This window comes from Anomaloglossus baeobatrachus, chromosome 1, assembly GCF_048569485.1.
Source record: "Anomaloglossus baeobatrachus isolate aAnoBae1 chromosome 1, aAnoBae1.hap1, whole genome shotgun sequence".
Lineage (NCBI taxonomy): Eukaryota > Metazoa > Chordata > Amphibia > Anura > Aromobatidae > Anomaloglossus > Anomaloglossus baeobatrachus.
The window spans coordinates 51,187,697-51,206,357 of record NC_134353.1 but is presented as its reverse complement, the minus strand read 5'-3'; the positions used below and the strand labels follow the sequence as shown (position 1 = coordinate 51,206,357).

The 18,661-nt window shown below is 53.2% G+C and overlaps 2 protein-coding genes across 5 annotated transcripts in view; one reads left to right on the top strand and one right to left on the bottom strand.

Moving 5' to 3' along the window:
* Positions 1–1,254, bottom strand: part of EIF2AK3 (eukaryotic translation initiation factor 2 alpha kinase 3) — a 106,420-nt gene extending 105,166 nt beyond the window's left edge. For 2 of the 3 annotated variants that reach the window (XM_075346675.1, XM_075346683.1), the window contains exon 1: positions 937–1,254. In XM_075346675.1, the coding sequence (XP_075202790.1) occupies positions 937–1,199 (263 nt within the window). In that variant the 5' untranslated portion in view covers positions 1,200–1,254. Of the gene's footprint in view, positions 1–559; positions 573–936 lie in introns of those variants that run through there. The other variant, XM_075346691.1, reaches the window with a different exon arrangement.
* Positions 1,255–1,783: 529 nt separating this feature from the next.
* The window catches only part of RPIA (ribose 5-phosphate isomerase A), a 134,182-nt gene continuing 117,304 nt past the window's right edge, over positions 1,784–18,661 (top strand). The window contains exon 1 of one of the 2 annotated variants that reach the window (XM_075332642.1): positions 1,784–1,832. The gene's annotated coding sequence lies outside the window, so the exon portion shown is untranslated. The remainder of the gene's footprint in view (positions 1,833–18,661) is intronic. The other variant, XM_075332621.1, reaches the window with a different exon arrangement.

The following is an 18,661-nucleotide window of genomic DNA, read 5'->3' as shown; positions in this document are numbered from 1 at the left end:
ACCGTGCCCGCGATGTTGTAATGCCAAATATATATGGTCATGTGCACACTGTAACGAGAGACTGATCCAGAGAATTGGTACGAGGGCCATATCTGGAGTCAGGAAGGATTTGTCCCTTATGTGGAGCCGACTCTGTCCCATGGGGTTTTTGCCTTCCTCTGGATCAACCTTCTAGTTTAATGGAGAAATGAGTCCGGGGACGAGGCGGCAGCATTTTCCTAGGTCTCCCCCCTCCACAGCTTCTCCCCAATTATTAAAGGATGGTCGCCTTACTACAGGACGGTGGAGGTAGACACGGAGGCCACATGTCACACTCCAGTGTCTGGTGCAGGCAGTTTCCCTAGATGGGGCCTGTACTGCTCCCACCAGCGGCTGCAGACCCCCATGTGCAGCTATAGGGGGCCGTGATCTACAGGAGCACTACAGATCCCAGCACAGACCCTTGTGGGGCACCAGCAGTTTCGCAGAGTACCGCACATAGGTTCAACAGCACATCCCGCGGTCCCCCGGCTCTCCTCCCCGCCCCCACGGGTCCCCCGGCTCTCCTCCCCGCGGTCACCTGGCTCTCCGCTCCTCCCCGCCCCCGCGGTCACCTGGCTCTCCGCTCCTCCCCGCCCCCGCGGTCACCTGGCTCTCCGCTCCTCCCCGCCCCCGCGGTCACCTGGCTCTCCGCTCCTCCCCGCCCCCGCGGTCACCTGGCTCTCCGCTCCTCCCCGCCCCCGCGGTCACCTGGCTCTCCGCTCCGCCCCCGCGGTCACCTGGCTCTCCGCTCCGCCCCCGCGGTCACCTGGCTCTCCGCTCCGCCCCCGCGGTCACCTGGCTCTCCGCCCCGCCCCCGTGGTCACCTGGCTCTCCGCCCCGCCCCCGCGGTCACCTGGCTCTCCGCTCCTCCCCGCCCCCGCGGTCACCTGGCACTCCGCTCCTCCCCGCGGTCACCTGGCTCTCCGCTCCTCCCGGCCGCTCTCCTCCGGTTCCGCTCCGGACTCGTCGTCCTCCACGATCACATCTCCGGTCGGATAAGCAGCTGCAGCCCCGAGTCCCGGCGCCAGGGAGCGGAGGCCGCTGCTCTCCTCCTGCTGCTCCTCCCAGGGGTATCCAGCGTCTCTCCCCGGAGCTCCCTGCTCCACCAGCCCGGCAGCGAGCACTGATAGCAGCAGCAGCGCCGCAGTCACCGGCCAGCACAGCCGCCGCCACATCATGTCCTAGCGCGCATCTGCACGGAGCGCCGCCGCCGGATCACACGTCCTCCCTCCGCGCCGCCATGATACCTTTATAAGTATAGACAGCTCCCCCCGAGTGCGCAGACACAAGGCCCGCCTCCTAGCCAATCACAAGATGAAAAGATGACACATCGAATGTTTATTGGTTATTGAGCCCGTCACTCTGCTCTCAGGGTCTCCGCCCACTAACAAACTTCGCCTGACTCTATTGGTGAATGAGTGTAGCGCTGTCAGCCGTGCACGCAAAGCCTCACGGGAGCTCCCTCTGTGATAGAGAACTCTCAGCCAATCACGTCCTTCCATCACTTCCTCCGGTTTACTAATTTTTTCTTGGGAAGAAGCTTTAAAGCTGATTGGACGATGGATCTGGTGAGGAGATTGCTTTCCATTGGTTGCTGATAACGTCAACAGAAGTAGGAGGCGGGACTCTGAGGGGCAGGCGAGCGGTGATTGGCTGAAGCTGCACTAGATACGTGGCTGGATTTGAGTGTCTCAGCCGCCATTGAATTAGGGAAATTAAACAGAGCGGTCTCCGGGGGCGGGGCTACGGGTCACGTGGATAGAGCGGGATGAAAATAAACAGACCCCACGCTTAACCCTTGCGTGTCCGAGGTATCCGCCGCCGAGAAACGTCAGATTGTAGATTTCCTGTTATTACTCGTCACATATTGATGTGTGCGCCCGAGCCGTCCGTCTACTATGAGGTTCTGCAGCAGCTGAGCTGTACTATGAGGTTCTGCAGCAGCTGAGCTGTACTATGAGGTTCTGCAGCAGCTGAGCTGTACTATGAGGTTCTGCAGCAGCTGAGCTGTACTATGAGGTTCTGCAGCAGCTGAGCTGTACTATGAGGTTCTGCAGCAGCTGAGCTGTACTATGAGGTTCTGCAGCAGCTGAGCTGTACTATGAGGTTCTGCAGCAGCTGAGCTGTACTATGAGGTTCTGCAGCAGCTGAGCTGTACTATGAGGTTCTGCACCAGCTGAGCTGTACTATGAGGTTCTGCAGCAGCTGAGCTGTACTATGAGGTTCTGCAGCAGCTGAGCTGTACTATGAGGTTCTGCAGCAGCTGAGCTGTACTATGAGGTTCTGCACCAGCTGAGCTGTACTATGAGGTTCTGCAGCAGCTGAGCTGTACTATGAGGTTCTGCAGCAGCTGAGCTGTACTATGAGGTTCTGCAGCAGCTGAGTTGTGCTATGAGGTTCTGCAGCAGCTGAGCTGCACTATGAGGTTCTGCAGCATCTGAGTTGTGCTATGAGGTTCTGCAGCAGCTGAGCTGTACTATGAGGTTCTGCAGCAGCTGAGCTGCACTATGAGGTTCTGCAGCATCTGAGCTGTACTATGAGGTTCTACAGCAGCTCAGCTGTACTATGAGGTTCTGCAGCAGCTCAGCTGTACTATGAGGTTCTGCAGCAGCTGAGCTGTACTATGAGGTTCTGCAGCAGCTGAGGTGTGTACTATGAGGTTCTGCAGCAGCTGAGGTGTGTACTATGAGGTTCTGCAGCAGCTGAGCTGTACTATGAGGTTCTGCAGCAGCTGAGCTGTACTATGAGGTTCTGCAGCAGCTGAGCTGTACTATGAGGTTCTGCAGCAGCTGAGCTGTACTATGAGGTTCTGCAGCAGCTGAGGTGTGTATTATGAGGTTTTGCAGCAGCTGAGCTGTAGTATGATGTTCTATAGCAACTGAAATGTACTATGAGGTTCTGCAGCAGCTGAGGTGTGTATTATGAGGTTCTGCAGCAGCTGAGCTGTACTATGAGGTTCTGCAGCAGCTGAGGTGTGTATTATGAGGTTTTGCAGCAGCTGAGCTGTAGTTTGAGGTTCTGCAGCAGCTGAGCTGTACTATGAGGTTCTGCAGCAGCTGAGCTGCACTATGAGGTTCTGCACCAGCTGAGCTGTACTATGAGGTTCTGCATCAGCTGAGCTGTACTATGAGGTTCTGCAGCATCTGAGCTGTACGATGAGGTTCTGCAGCAGCTGAGCTGTAGTATGAAGTTCTGCAACATTTGAGCTGTACTATGAGGTTCTGCAGCAGCTGAGCTGTACTATGAGGTTCTGCAGCATCTGAGCTGTAGTATGAGGTTCTGCAGCAGCTGAGCTGTACTATGAGGTTCTGCAGCATCTGAGCTGTACTATGAGGTTCTGCAGCATCTGAGCTGTACTATAAGGTTCTGCATCAGCTGAGCTGTACTATGAGGTTCTGCAGCAGCTGAGCTGTACTATGAGGTTCTGCAGCATCTGAGCTGTACTATGAGGCTCTGCAGCATCTGAGCTGTACTATAAGGTTCTGCATCAGCTGAGCTGTACTATGAGGTTCTGCAGCATCTGAGCTGTACTATAAGGTTCTGCAGCATCTGAGCTGTACTATGAGGTTCTGCAGCAGCTGAGCTGTACTATGAGGTTCTGCAGCAGCTGAGCTGTAGTATGAGGTTCTGCAGCATTTGAGCTGTACTATGAGGTTCTGCAGCATCTGAGCTGTACTATGAGGTTCTGCAGCAGCTGAGCTGTACTATGAGGTTCTGCAGCATCTGAGCTGTACTATGAGGTTCTGCAGCATCTGAGCTGTACTATAAGGTTCTGCATCAGCTGAGCTGTACTATGAGGTTCTGCAGCAGCTGAGCTGTACTATGAGGTTCTGCAGCATCTGAGCTGTACTATGAGGCTCTGCAGCATCTGAGCTGTACTATAAGGTTCTGCATCAGCTGAGCTGTACTATGAGGTTCTGCAGCATCTGAGCTGTACTATGAGGTTCTGCAGCATCTGAGCTGTAGTATGAGGTTCTGCAGCATTTGAGCTGTACTATGAGGTTCTGCAGCATCTGAGCTGTACTATGAGGTTCTGCAGCAGCTGAGCTGTAGTATGAGGTTCTGCAGCATTTGAGCTGTACTATGAGGTTCTGCAGCATCTGAGCTGTACTATGAGGTTCTGCAGCAGCTGAGCTGTACTATGAGGTTCTGCAGCATCTGAGCTGTACTATGAGGTTCTGCAGCATCTGAGCTGTACTATAAGGTTCTGCATCAGCTGAGCTGTACTATGAGGTTCTGCAGCAGCTGAGCTGTAGTATGAGGTTCTGCAGCATTTGAGCTGTACTATGAGGTTCTGCAGCATCTGAGCTGTACTATGAGGTTCTGCAGCAGCTGAGCTGTAGTATGAGGTTCTGCAGCAGCTGAGCTGTACTATGAGGTTCTGCAGCAGCTGAGCTGTAGTATGAGGTTCTGCAGCAGCTGAGCTGTACTATGAGGTTCTGCAGCATCTGAGGTGTGTATATATATTATTTCTTTTTTCATGGTGTTCTGTATAGCGCATACACAGGTCTCCATATCTCGGATGTGCTGCGGTGCAGTGATGCTCCTGTGTGGTGCTGATGTTGGCGCTGCTGGTGGCTCCATCCTTTGTAGTGATCTGTCCCCCTGTAGAGGAGATGTGGGGGGATCGCTGCGGAGGATGAGCTCACACTCTATTTCTCTCAGTGGGGGAGGGGCTCGGATTCTCCTCTCTCATTGAATCCGTCCTGTCTGGAGCTCGGGCATCCGATGATCTCACCCTCACCCTCTCCGGGGAGCGCTCATACTCACACATCCTCATGGATATCGCTGATGTCATCTCATGGTCTTCATTCACAAAAGATACCTTGGCGCCAAAGAGAACCTGTCTCCTTCCCCGGAGCTGCCCCTTCCAGGAGAGCGGGATGTGGGCTATACATAGCGGTGCTGATGTAAGATCATCTCTTCAAATAAATGCTCCATCTATCAAAATATAAAATAAATTAATCCGATCGGTAGCCGGCATAGGGAGAAAAAATAATCTAATTTTTTATTTATTTATTTTTTATTTATTTATTTTTATTATTATTATTTTTTATTTTTTACAAATTTCTGATTTTTTTCTCCATTTAAATAAAAAAAAATATACATGTTTGATATCGACGTACTTGTACCGATTTTTTTTTTTATTTTTATTATTTTTAACAAATTTATGTTTTTTTTCCCCACTTAAATAAAAAAAAAATTCATATTTGGTATCTACGTACTTGTACCAAATTGTTTTTATTATTATTATTATGATTATTTTATTTTTTTTTTTTAACAAATTTCTGATTTTTTTTACCACTTAAATATCAAAAAACGTATACATGTTTGGTATCAACGCTCTCGTACCGACCAACCCTGGGGCATGATATTGTCAGGTCAGTTTTACCATATAGTGAACATGGTAAAAAAAACCAAAACAAAACATTGTGAAATTGCAGGTTTTTTTGCAATTTCAATTCTCTTGGAAGATTTTTATAGTTTGCCAGTGCAACGTATGATAAAATAAGTGGTGTCATTCAAAAGTACAACACATCCCGCAAAAAGCAAGCCCTCGTATGGATGTGTGGAACGGAAAAATAAAGAAGTTATGGCTCTTCAAAAAAAGGGGAGAATTAAAACAAACAGAAAATCGCACAGATATGAAGGGGTTAATCTTCAGGCTGTGCACTGCAAGCCCACCAGGATCCTTTCTTAAAGGGAACCTGTCACTAAAATTGAACCAAAAGTCTCACCTCTTGCAGCTCCTGGGCTGCATTGTATGAAAGTGCACCTTGTTCCCTGACTCCCCCTGCAGACCCCAGAAGTAAGTTTATAACATCTGCCACCACGTATGTAAAGTAACCGTTCTGGTCAGAAGGGCGTCCTTTTCTTGGTTCAATAGGCGTCCTTTTCTTGGTTCAATGGGCGTCCTTTTCTTGGTCGGATGGGCATCCTTTTCTTGGTTCAATGGGCGTCCTTTTCTTGGTTCAATGGGCGTCCTTTTCTTGGTCGGATGGGCATCCTTTTCTTGGTTCAATGGGCGTCCTTTTCTTGGTCGGATGGGTGTCTTTTTCTTGGTCGGATGGGCGTCCTTTTTCTTGGATAGATGGGTGTCCTTTTCTTGGTCGGATGGTGTCACAAACCACCGGGGGGGTCACTCAGAAATCCCCCGCGCTGGCTACCAGTACGTCACAATCGGGGGGTAACAAGTGGGGGTCACCCCTCCTTTATACCTCCCGACCGACAGACAGAGCACGTGACGCGCTCTCTAGCGCCCCTCTTATAGTCAGGCCAATTATGGAATTGCCCAACAATAAGCAAGGAGGCCGCTATACTACTTATGCCGATTATTGAAGGGTCCCCGGTGAGAGTAGGGTATATATTCCCCCGACCTCCGCGGGCGGAATATATAAAACCTCCCCGAATCTCACTGGCCTCCCCACAATAATCCTTGGCACAACTCGCTGCCACCAACCGCTTCACGGTAACTATTAGCCGAACACACAGACGTGGGATTCAAGATCGAGATAACAGAACAGCCCAAGATTAATTATATAATTTAATCAGCCTAAAGCCACACTAGAAACTACAATATATACAATAGGGAATCTACAGAATATACATATGTCAGAGTACAGTTACAGATAAAGCATGGTTTACAAACAGGCATACACAGTTCCAGCAGTTACCTTGTGCGTCTGGCCACAGGGGGGCGCTGTAGACCAGGTTTCCAGGAACTCCCACAGATGTTTCCTACACGTGACCCCCAGCGAAAGAACCCTGGAAAATGGCCGAAGTAGGGTTATCAACCTGGGCAAATCCAGGTCCCCTCCTACCTTAGTGACCTCAGAGGGAGCACTGCTCCACCCCTGGCTGGAGTTATGGACAATCCACAACATGGAATATGGGCCATAACTTTGCCTGGGAGCGTCGTAGGCGGACGCCAATGCTCTCATTGTGACAGTTATGAATTTAGCTACAGAATGAGAGGACTCATGACTCGTCTACTAGTTCCACATTGGCTGATATCACGCCTGGGGTATTTCCCAAGCTCCCGCTCCCATAAAAAGGGTGTGCCAGCATCGTCCGCATGCGGAGACACCATTTTTATGGTTGCCATATTTATCGGAAATATGGCTTGCGAGATATGAACCATTTTTTACTGGAGTCGTTCTGTCTGGATACTTCCAAGCTTGCTAATTAGATAGCAGCTCCTACCACAGGGTCACGGCAGGGAGTCCTCCTGTGTCCATTGTTCCCACATCATCTCATCTCCATATCACAGGAGATGGCCATGGAGGTGTAACACCTTCACAGATGCTGGACATTGAGAACAAGAAGGGAGGGGGGCACTGCCAGGGAGTGATGAGCGATTATGACTGGAAGTCATAATTCATCTTCATATCCCGGGATTTGCCTCACACCTCCCCCCTTTTGAGGGCGCTAGGGGGCAGCACACTCCGGTGTTCCCCCGTGCGCCCGTCCGCGACCTCTCCTTGTCGGGACAGCCCGTCTGCGTTACCGTGGTCACGGCCCCTTTTGTGGCGAATGGTGAAGTTGTATTGCTGGAGCGCAAGGCTCCATCGCAACAATCGCCCATTCGTCCCAGAGACGGTGTGCAACCAGCTGAGGGGATTGTGGTCCGTCTCCACGATGAAGTGGCGCCCGTATAGATAGGGTTGCAGACGCTGCAGGGCCCACACTATGGCCAGGCACTCCTTCTCCATCGTGGAATAGGCCACTTCCCTTGGTAACAGCTTCCTGCTCAGGTACAAGACTGGGTGCTCTTGGCTCGCAGAGTCCACCTGGCTGAGCACCGCACCGAGGCCGAAGTCACTGGCGTCGGTCTGTACTACAAACGGCCGCGTGAAGTCGGCTGCCTGTAGCACGGGCGGGCTGGACAGGGCGTCCTTTAGGGCCTGGAAGGCTGTCTCGCAGTCCATTGTCCAATCGACTGCAGAGGGCAGCTTCTTCTTGGTGAGGTCCGTCAAGGGCTTTGCCAGGCTACTATAGCGTGGAACAAACCTCCTATAGTACCCGGCGGTCCCCAAGAAGGACATCACCTGCTTCTTGGTCCTGGGGGTGGGCCAGGATGCGATGGCCTCCACTTTCTCAGGCTCGGGCTTCAGTGTTCTCCCGCCTACCCGGTGACCGAGGTACTGGACCTCGCTCATGGCCAGCTGACACTTTCCCGGCTTGATGGTCAAACCTGCCCGGTGGATCCGCCTGAGCACCTGTGCTAGATGCTCTAGGTGGTCCTCCCAGGTGGGACTGAAGACGGCAATGTCATCTAGGTACGCGGCCGCGTACCCTTCAAGTCCCTTGAGCAGGGTGTTGACCATCCGCTGGAAAGTGGCAGGGGCATTCCTCATCCCGAATGGCATCACCGTGGACTCGTATAGTCCAAATGGGGTAATAAAGGCAGAGCGTTCCCTGGCCTTGCGAGTCAGGGGGATCTGCCAATATCCCCGGCTCAGGTCCATGATGGTCAGGTACTGAGCCCCGGCCAACTGATCGAGCAGGTCATCGATGCGTGGCATTGGGTACGCATCGGCGACCGTGACAGCATTGAGCCCCCTGTAGTCCACGCAGAACCGAGTGGTTCGGTCCTTCTTAGGGACGAGGACTACAGGCGAGGCCCAAGCGCTGTTGGATGCCTGGATCACCCCCAGCTTCAGCATCTCGTCAATCTCCTGGCGCATGTGTTGCTGCACCTCCAGGGAGACCCGATATGCTGAACGCCGGATCGGGGGATGATCCCCAGTGTCCACGTGATGGACAGCCAAGTCAGTCCTTCCGGGCTGGTTGGTAAACAACCCCCGGAAGGGGAGTAGGGTGGCCCACAGCTGGGACCGTTGGTCCTCCAAGAGCTGGTGGCCAACCTCCACATCCTCAATGGATCCGCCTGCCCTAACCTGGGCTAGCATATCCAAGAGGGTTTCCGCTTCTCCCTCCTCGGGCAGGTTGCACACGGGGAGCGCACATGCCTCCCGCTCATGATGTGCCTTCATCATGTTCACATGGAAGGGCTTCCGCCTTCCACGGACAGGGTCCAGGGTGACCAGGTACGTCACAGGGTTGAGCTGCTGGTACACGAGGTATGGGCCTTCCCAGGCTGCCTGAAGCTTGTCCTGTGGTACGGGGACCAGTACCCACACCTTTTGACCCACTTGGTAGGTCCTCTCACAAGCGTTCTGGTCGTACCAACGCTTCTGATCGGCCTGGGCTTGAGCCATATTGTCGTGTACCAGTTGCGTCAAGGCCTGCATTTTGTCCCGGAAGCGCATGACATACTCGATAACCGACACTCCAGGGGTGGCCAAATCCCCTTCCCAAGCCTCTTTCACCAGAGCCAGGGGGCCCCGCACACGTCGCCCGTACAGGAGCTCAAACGGTGAGAATCCTGTTGAGGCCTGTGGAACCTCCCGGTAAGCAAATAACAGGTGTGGGAGATACCGCTCCCAGTCACGCCCATGGGAGTCGACCAACATCTTAAGCATCTGCTTTAAGGTGCCATTGAACCGCTCGCACAGGCCATTAGTCTGGATGGTACGGGCTGGCCACCAGATGTCGCACCTGGACTTGCTTACAGAGGGCCTCCATCAGCTGGGACATGAATTGGGTCCCCCGGTCAGTGAGCATTTCCTGGGGAAAACCCACTCGGGAGAAAATCTCCAGCAATGCGGTGGCCACCTTGTCAGCCCGAATGGACGACAAGGCCACTGCTTCTGGGTACCGGGTGGCATAGTCCACTACCGTCAGTATGAAGCGTTTCCCGGAGCTGCTGGGGATGGCCAGCGGGCCGACCAGATCCACAGCCACCCTCCTGAAAGGCTCATCGATGATGGGCAGAGATACCAGTGGGGCTTTGGGGCGTGGCCCCGCCTTCCCCACTCTCTGACAGGTTTCACACGAACGGCAGTAGGCAGCCACATCGGCCCCCATTTTTGGCCAGTAGAAATGCTGGTTTAACCTGGCCTTGGTCTTAGCGATCCCTAGGTGTCCGGCCATCGGAATCTCATGTGCGATCCGCAACAACTCCGTCCGGAACGGATAGGGTACCACCAACTGTCGGTCCCTGGGCCACGCCTCCGGTGAACCCTGCTGGACCGTGACCCGGTACAGCCGTCCTTGGTCCCAGACCACTCGCTCCGGGTCCGAGTCCGAGGGAGGCTGTGCCGCCTGCTCCTTAAGAGCTTTCAGGCTGTCGTCAGCTTCTAACGCTGCCTGAAACCCCTGACTAGATGTGGCCAGAATCGACGAGACTGTCACATCTTCGGTCAGTACCCCGGGACCTGTGTCCTGGCCTCCGCCTGACTCGGCTGCCACTTGGTCAGAAGGGGAAGAGCTATCGGACCTCCGGGAGGCCCCTTGGCTTCCAGCACTCCCACTGCGGGTGACAGCGGCCACAGCCGCTGCGACCGTGGGTCGTGCCTGCTCCTCCTCCGTTCCTGACCAAGTCGCCGGTTCAGGCAGACCTACCTGGCTTCCTGACACCCCGGTTGTGGGGGAACCATGCACCGAGATCTTACCTGGGAGCACTTCCGCTCCGGGACCGGCCCCAATCTCACCTGCCTGTTCCCCCCCTGCAGCAACAGAACCCCGCTGTGAAATCTCTGGGGACCCCACATTTGCTGTGGTAGCCCCCACCCCACACACTGGTCCTCCCCCTGCAGCACCCTGCTCTCTGCTTATCCCTGCAGAGGGCAACAGATCCCAGCTCACTGGCTGGTTACTTGTAGAGGCATTGTCACACCTTTCTCTGACCCCCTCCCCTGTCACAGCTGCAGCTGAGTGTGTGTCTATGGTGTCTATGCAAGCAGAAATATCAGAGTTCACTCCCTCCTCCCTTACATCATTCATAGATAACACATTAACATTGTTAGGAGTCATGTCAGTACGGGCTGAAGGTTCAGCCCTTGGGGGGGGCCCAAACTGGGAGGTTATCTGCCCCAAATCTGTCCCAAGTAGCACGTTTGCGGGGATCCGATCAGTTACCCCCACCTCCCTCACCCCTCGCCCTGCGCCCCAGTCCACATAAATGTCAGCAACAGGCAGCGCCGGGTCAATGCCTCCAATCCCGGAGACAGCGAGGGTTTTTCCAGGGATCAAGTCTTGGGGGGACACCATCTCAGGCCGCACCAGAGTCACCTCCGAGGCGCTGTCTCGCAGTCCTATGGTCACAGACCGGCCGACGGTGACAGGTTGGAAGCTGTCCAGGGACCTACCACCACCCCCACCCACACAATACACCTTGGGCGGCCCTTGGGACGGGGACGGAGCCGGGGCCTTGGGACGCTGAGGGCACATGGCCTTGAAGTGTCCAGGTAGGTTGCACTGGTGGCACCGTCTTGGCTCTGCCACGGGCCTGGAGAGGGGAGTTGAGGGGGACACCCCCTGCAGTCTAGGGGCAGGTGGGGCAGTCGCAGAATTCATCTTACCCCCTCTCCAGGTGCTGCTGGTGGCTGCTCTCCTGGCCTCAGGAGCCCGATTGTTGGTGTAGTCATCGGCCAGGGCAGCTGTAGCCGTGGACCCCTTTGGCTTCTGGTCTCGGATGAACTGGCGGAGATCCTCAGGGCAGTTCCACAAGAGTTGCTCCGTGATGAACAAGTCCAGGATCTCCGGTCCGGTGGAAAGCTGCAGGCCTTGGGTCCAGTGGTCGGCAGCTCGGGCAAGTGCCCGCCGGTGGTCAGCCCAGGAGTCCTTTGGTCCCTTTTGCAGGGTCCGGAGCTTCTTGCGGTAGGACTCTGGAGTGAGGTTGTACTGTTGGATCAGGGCCCGCTTGATGGTGTCGTAGCCCTGATCTGCCTCAGCAGGCAAGTCCCCAAGGATATCCAGGGCCTTACCCCTTAGACGGGGGGTCAGGTATTTGGCCCACTGATCCTTGTCCAGATGGTGCTGCAAGCAAGTCCGTTCAAAAGCAGTCAGGAAAGAGTCCAAGTCTCCATCCTTCTCCAGCACTGGGAAGTCCTCAACACGGACCTTTGGAAGTTTGGTGTTTTGAAGGTCACATGTGGCTGATGAGGGCCGGAGCTGAGCTAGCTGCAGCTGGTAGTCACGGTCTGCCTGTCGCTCTCGCTCTCGCTCTTCACGCGCTGCCTGCCGCTCCGCAGCCTCACGCGCTGCTTGCCGTTCCGCAGCCTCAGCGTCACGCGCTGCTTGCCGCTCCGCAGCCTCAGCGTCACGCGCTGCCTGTCGCCCACGCTCGGCCATGAGTATCTCGTAGGTATCCCGGTCTCCAGCCATAAGCCTGGCCAAGGCAGCTTGAAGGAGGGCCTCTGCACCTCTCAGGCCGGAGGGATTGGCAAGTGGTGATCTGCGGCACGCTGCAGAGCCAGGTGATTCACTGTCCATTTCAGAGCGGAGGGCTGGCATCTGGCTCGTTGAGGACCCTTGGGTGAGCTGCTCCTCATCTTGTCCAGCAGTGCCAGGTTGTGCAATGTCCTCTGCAGAGCTGTTTTCTGGCGTCGAGCTCCTGGAGGACTCGTGGGCAACCTCCTCATTACTGTCCACAGCACCGTCCTCCCTCTCTTCGGCTCCTGCTTTAGCATTGGCCAGTTGCCTAGCTCTGCTCCTGGTGCCATCAGCCATTCTTGCAGACTTTTGGTCACTGACACAGAACTGACACCTGATGCCTCCACACACCTTACAGTATCTGCACTCTGACACTCTAGTGTTGAGCTAGTCTGAAGACCCCAGCAGCCACAGCTGCTGCAGGCAGTCTTTAGTGTCTGGGAGTATGGGTCTCACACTCACACACACTATTATCTCGATCCCACCGCTATGCCACCAATATGTCACAAACCACCGGGGGGGTCACTCAGAAATCCCCCGCGCTGGCTACCAGTACGTCACAATCGGGGGGTAACAAGTGGGGGTCACCCCTCCTTTATACCTCCCGACCGACAGACAGAGCACGTGACGCGCTCTCTAGCGCCCCTCTTATAGTCAGGCCAATTATGGAATTGCCCAACAATAAGCAAGGAGGCCGCTATACTACTTATGCCGATTATTGAAGGGTCCCCGGTGAGAGTAGGGTATATATTCCCCCGACCTCCGCGGGCGGAATATATAAAACCTCCCCGAATCTCACTGGCCTCCCCACAATAATCCTTGGCACAACTCGCTGCCACCAACCGCTTCACGGTAACTATTAGCCGAACACACAGACGTGGGATTCAAGATCGAGATAACAGAACAGCCCAAGATTAATTATATAATTTAATCAGCCTAAAGCCACACTAGAAACTACAATATATACAATAGGGAATCTACAGAATATACATATGTCAGAGTACAGTTACAATCAAAGCATGGGTTACAAACAGGCATACACAGTTCCAGCAGTTACCTTGTGCGTCTGGCCACAGGGGGGCGCTGTAGACCAGGTTTCCAGGAACTCCCACAGATGTTTCCTACACGTGACCCCCAGCGAAAGAACCCTGGAAAATGGCCGAAGTAGGGTTATCAACCTGGGCAAATCCAGGTCCCCTCCTACCTTAGTGACCTCAGAGGGAGCACTGCTCCACCCCTGGCTGGAGTTATGGACAATCCACAACATGGAATATGGGCCATAACTTTGCCTGGGAGCGTCGTAGGCGGACGCCAATGCTCTCATTGTGACAGTTATGAATTTAGCTACAGAATGAGAGGACTCATGACTCGTCTACTAGTTCCACATTGGCTGATATCACGCCTGGGGTATTTCCCAAGCTCCCGCTCCCATAAAAAGGGTGTGCCAGCATCGTCCGCATGCGGAGACACCATTTTTATGGTTGCCATATTTATCGGAAATATGGCTTGCGAGATATGAACCATTTTTTACTGGAGTCGTTCTGTCTGGATACTTCCAAGCTTGCTAATTAGATAGCAGCTCCTACCACAGGGTCACGGCAGGGAGTCCTCCTGTGTCCATTGTTCCCACATCATCTCATCTCCATATCACAGGAGATGGCCATGGAGGTGTAACACCTTCACAGATGCTGGACATTGAGAACAAGAAGGGAGGGGGGCACTGCCAGGGAGTGATGAGCGATTATGACTGGAAGTCATAATTCATCTTCATATCCCGGGATTTGCCTCACAGATGGGTGTCCTTTTCTTGGTTCAATGGGTGTCCTTTTCTTGGTCGGATGGCCGTCCTTTTCTTGGTCGGATGGGCATCCTTTTCTTGGTCGGATGGGCGTCCTTTTCTTGGTTCAATGGGCGTCCTTTTCTTGGTCGGATGGCCGTCCTTTTCTTGGTCGGATTGGTGTCATTTTCTTGGTCGGATGAGCGTCCTTTTCTTGGTCGAATGGCCGTCCTTTTCTTGGTTGGATGGGCGTCCTTTTCTTGGTCGGTTGGGCGTCCGTTTCTTGGTCGGATGGGCGTCCTTTTCTTGGTCGGATGGGCGTCCTCTTCTTGGTTGGATGGGTGTCCTTTTCTTGGATAGATGGGCGTCCTTTTCTTGGTCGGATGGGTATCCTTTTCTTGTTTGGATGGGCGTCCTTTTCCTGGTTGGATGGGCGTTTTCTTTGGCTCTTGTCCCTCCTTCTGCCATTGTTCGCCGTCCTCCTTTCATGATTGACGTGAGTCAATCCTCCCTCATCATCCAAGTTTCTCTGCAAAATCTCACACTGGTGCAGAGTCATTCCCGGCCCACACAGGCGCAGTCCGCTCTGCCATTGCTGGCAGAACCGAAAACATAGGTGCGCTTGTGCGAGCTGGTGAGGTCTTTGCACAGGTGTGAGATTATGGCCGATGATGTGGACGACGTCACCTGCGTCATCCTCGTACCCAACCTAATTCTCGTGCATGCGCAAAGACCTCACCGGCTCATGCAAGCGCACCTATGTTTTCATCTCTGCCCGAGATGGGGCAGAGCAAACTGCGCCTGGATGAGCTGGGAATGACTCTACACAGGCGCAAGATTTTGCAGAGCAACTTGGATGATGAGGGAGGCCTCACCAACGTCAATCATGAAAGGAGGACGGCAAACAACGGCAGAATGAGGGACAGGAGCCGAAGAAAAGGCCTCCCATCCGACCAAGAAGAGGACGCCCATCCGACCAAGAAAAGGACGCCCATCCGACCAAGAAAAGGACGCCCACCCGACCAAGAAAAGGACGCCTATCCGACCAAGAAAAGGATGCCCATACGACCAAGAAAAGGATGCCCATACGACCAAGAAAAGGACGGCCATCCGACCAAGAACAGGACGGCCATCAAACCAAGAAAAGGACGCCCATCCGACCAAGAAAAGGACGCCCATCCGACCAAGAAAAGGACGCCCATCCGACCATGAAAAGGACGCCCATCCGACCAAGAAAAGAACGCCCATCCGACCAAGAAAAGGCCGCCCATCCGACCAAGAAAAGAACGCCCATCCGACCAAGAAAAGGACACCCATCCGACCATGAAAAGGACGCCCATCAGACCAAGAAAAGGTTGGCCATCCGACCAAGAAAAGGCCGGCCATTCGACCAAGAAAAGGACGCCCATCTATCCAAGAAAAGGACGGCCATCCGACCAAGAACAGGACAGCCATCCGACCAAGAAAAGAACGCCCATCCGACCAAGAAAAGGACGCCCATCCGACCATGAAAAGGACGCCCATCCGACCAAGAAAAGGACACCCATCTATCCAAGTAAAGGACGGCCATCCGACGAAGAACAGGACGGCCATCCGACCAAGAACAGGACGGCCATCCGACCAAGAAAAGGACGCCCATCCGACCATGAAAAGGACGCCCATCCGACCAAGAAAAGGACACCCATCTATCCAAGAAAAGGACGGCCATCCGACCAAGAAAAGAACGCCCATCCGACCAAGAAAAGGACGCCCATCCGACCATGAAAAGGACGCCCATCCGACCAAGAAAAGGAAGCCCATCTATCCAAGAAAAGGACGCCCATCTATCCAAGAAAAGGACGGCCATCCGACCAAGAACAGGACGGCCATCCGACCAAGAAAAGAACGCCCATCCGACCAAGAAAAGGACGCCCATCCGACCATGAAAAGGACGCCCATCCGACCATGAAAAGGACGCCCATCCGACCATGAAAAGGACGCCCATCAGACCAAGAAAAGGCCGGCCATCCGACCAAGAAAAGGCCGGCCATCCGACCAAGAAAAGGCCGGCCATCCGACCAAGAAAAGGCCGGCCATCCGACCAAGAAAAGGCCGGCCATCCGACCAAGAAAAGGCCGGCCATCCGACCAAGAAAAGGCCGGCCATCCGACCAAGAAAAGGACGCCCATCCGACCAAGAAAAGGACGCCCATCCGACCAAGAAAAGGACGCCCATCCGACCAAGAAAAGGACGCCCATCCGACCAAGAAAAGGACGCCCATCCGACCAAGAAAAGGACGCCCATCTATCCAAGAAAAGGACGCCCATCTATCCAAGAAAAGGACGCCCATCTATCCAAGAAAAGGACGCCCATCCTACCAGAACAATTAATTTACATACGTGGAGGCAGATTTTATAAAGGTATTTCTGGGGTCTGCAGGGGGAGTCAGGGAACAAGGTGCACTTTCATACAATGCAGCCCAGGAGCTGCAGAAGGTGATACTTTTGGTTCAATTCTGAAAAAAAATGGTGACCGGTTCCCTTTAAAGATGGCCATCACCCCTTACAGTGTAACTAAACCTTTTCAATATCATTTAATTATCCGCCAGATATCACAGTTATTTTAATTATCTAATTTTCCTTCTTTTTCTCCCAAACACTACTTTACAGCGCTGTTGCACATGATCAGTTTTAGAAGCTACTTTTAACTGCTGCTCAGTCAAGATCTGTACATTATTTACAGGGCAGAGGACGTCCCCTCTCTGAGCCTCTCTGCTCTACCCCCTGTACTTAAATAGCCAAATAGGAAAAATCTCCGACGCTGTATGTTATGCAGAGTACTTTGCTGCTTTTGGCTGAGCAGCAGATGAAAGCAGCTTCTAAAGGCCCTGAAACATATTTTCAGTTGAAAAAGAAGAAAACTTGGGTAATTATGTATATTACAAAAATCGATAACTTTGCAATGGCTGGGGAAAAATGAAAACTAATAATAATAAAAAAAAGTTTAGTTACTAATCAGTCCGTATCTGTACGTGCTGTGCTGTTGCTGCCTAGTGCTGCTGGTCAGTCAGAACCCAACCAAGCAAATATTAATGGAGTCACTTTTAAACTACTAAGACCACTTCCTTCATATCACTTTCTGTGACCACCGGAAATGTTTGCCATTAGCCACTTCATACCCTTATACCACCAAGGGTCAACTACCTCATCTCACTAGATCACAAAGCTTTAAATGGTATCTGTCAGCAGGTTTTTGCTATGTAATCTGCGGGCAGAATGATGTAGGGGCACAGATTCCTGTGATGTGTCACTAACTGGGCTACTTGGTGCAGTTTTGATAGAATCCCAGTTTTCTCTGCTGTAGATATAGCTGAACTCCGAATGCTTCGTATAACCCCCCCCCACACCACTGATTAGCAGCTTCCTGTGCACACTGTACATTGTCAGCAATCTGCCGAACGGTGGTGGAGGGGTTATACAGATTAGTGTGACGAGCCTGCATATGAGACGTAGCCCTGCAGTGATAATCTCCTGCTGATAAAACACTTTTTATCACTGCAGTACTAGGTCTTATGTGCAGGCAATCAGCGGATTGTAATGAAATTACAGTACACAGACTAATAAGTGACACATCCCTGTCATCAGGTTCTCCTGCATTATATTAGGCTGCTCTCAAATGACATAGCAAAAACCTGCTGACAGATTCCCTTCAACCCATACTTTCCAGCTCTACTGGAATGTCCAAAAGGCTCCCACTGTGATGCCAAGAGGAAACTGCAGGAGGCAGGAGTTATGCATCAATTCTCTGCACCGCAGTTTCCATTCAACAGCCCAGACTGGTAGGGATGTCACACATCACAGCAGACCACAAAAGTCTGGTGCCGCTGTATACCTGGGTGTTGCACTTTCTTCAGGACTGCACCTCTCTCCTGTATTCATGCTTCCTGGGGAGTAGTGTGATCCTGATGATTGGGGCTGGCACTGCGACGCTGGTGTGAACTGTAATCTCCCATGCTGCCGGCACAGGCAACTCTACCTCTGCATCGTGTGAGCAGGGATTCAGCCCGCTTCAGAGCAACACTGGCAAGTACACTTCAGTGCCCCACCAAATCACCCCATACACTTCAATGCTCCCCAACACTGCCCCATACCTTCGTTCTCCACCACACCGTTCCATACACCTCTAGTGCTCCCACACACCGCCTCATACCTGTCAGTGCTCCCCCACACCGTTCCATATACCTCAGTGCTCCCCACACTATTCCATACACTTCAGTGATCCCCCACACCATTCCATACACCTCAGTGCTCCCCACACCGCCACATATACCTCAGTGCTCCCCCACACCATTCCATACACCTCTAGTGCTCCCACACACCGCCTCATACCTGTCAGTGCTCCCCCACACCGTTCCATATACCTCTAGTGCTCCCACACACCGCCTCATACCTGTCAGTGCTCCCCCACACCGTTCCATATCCCTCAGTGCTCCCCACACTATTCCATACACCTCAGTGATCCCCCACACCATTCCATACACCTCAGTGCTCCCCACACTATTCCATACACCTCAGTGCTCCCACACACCATTCCATACACCTCAGT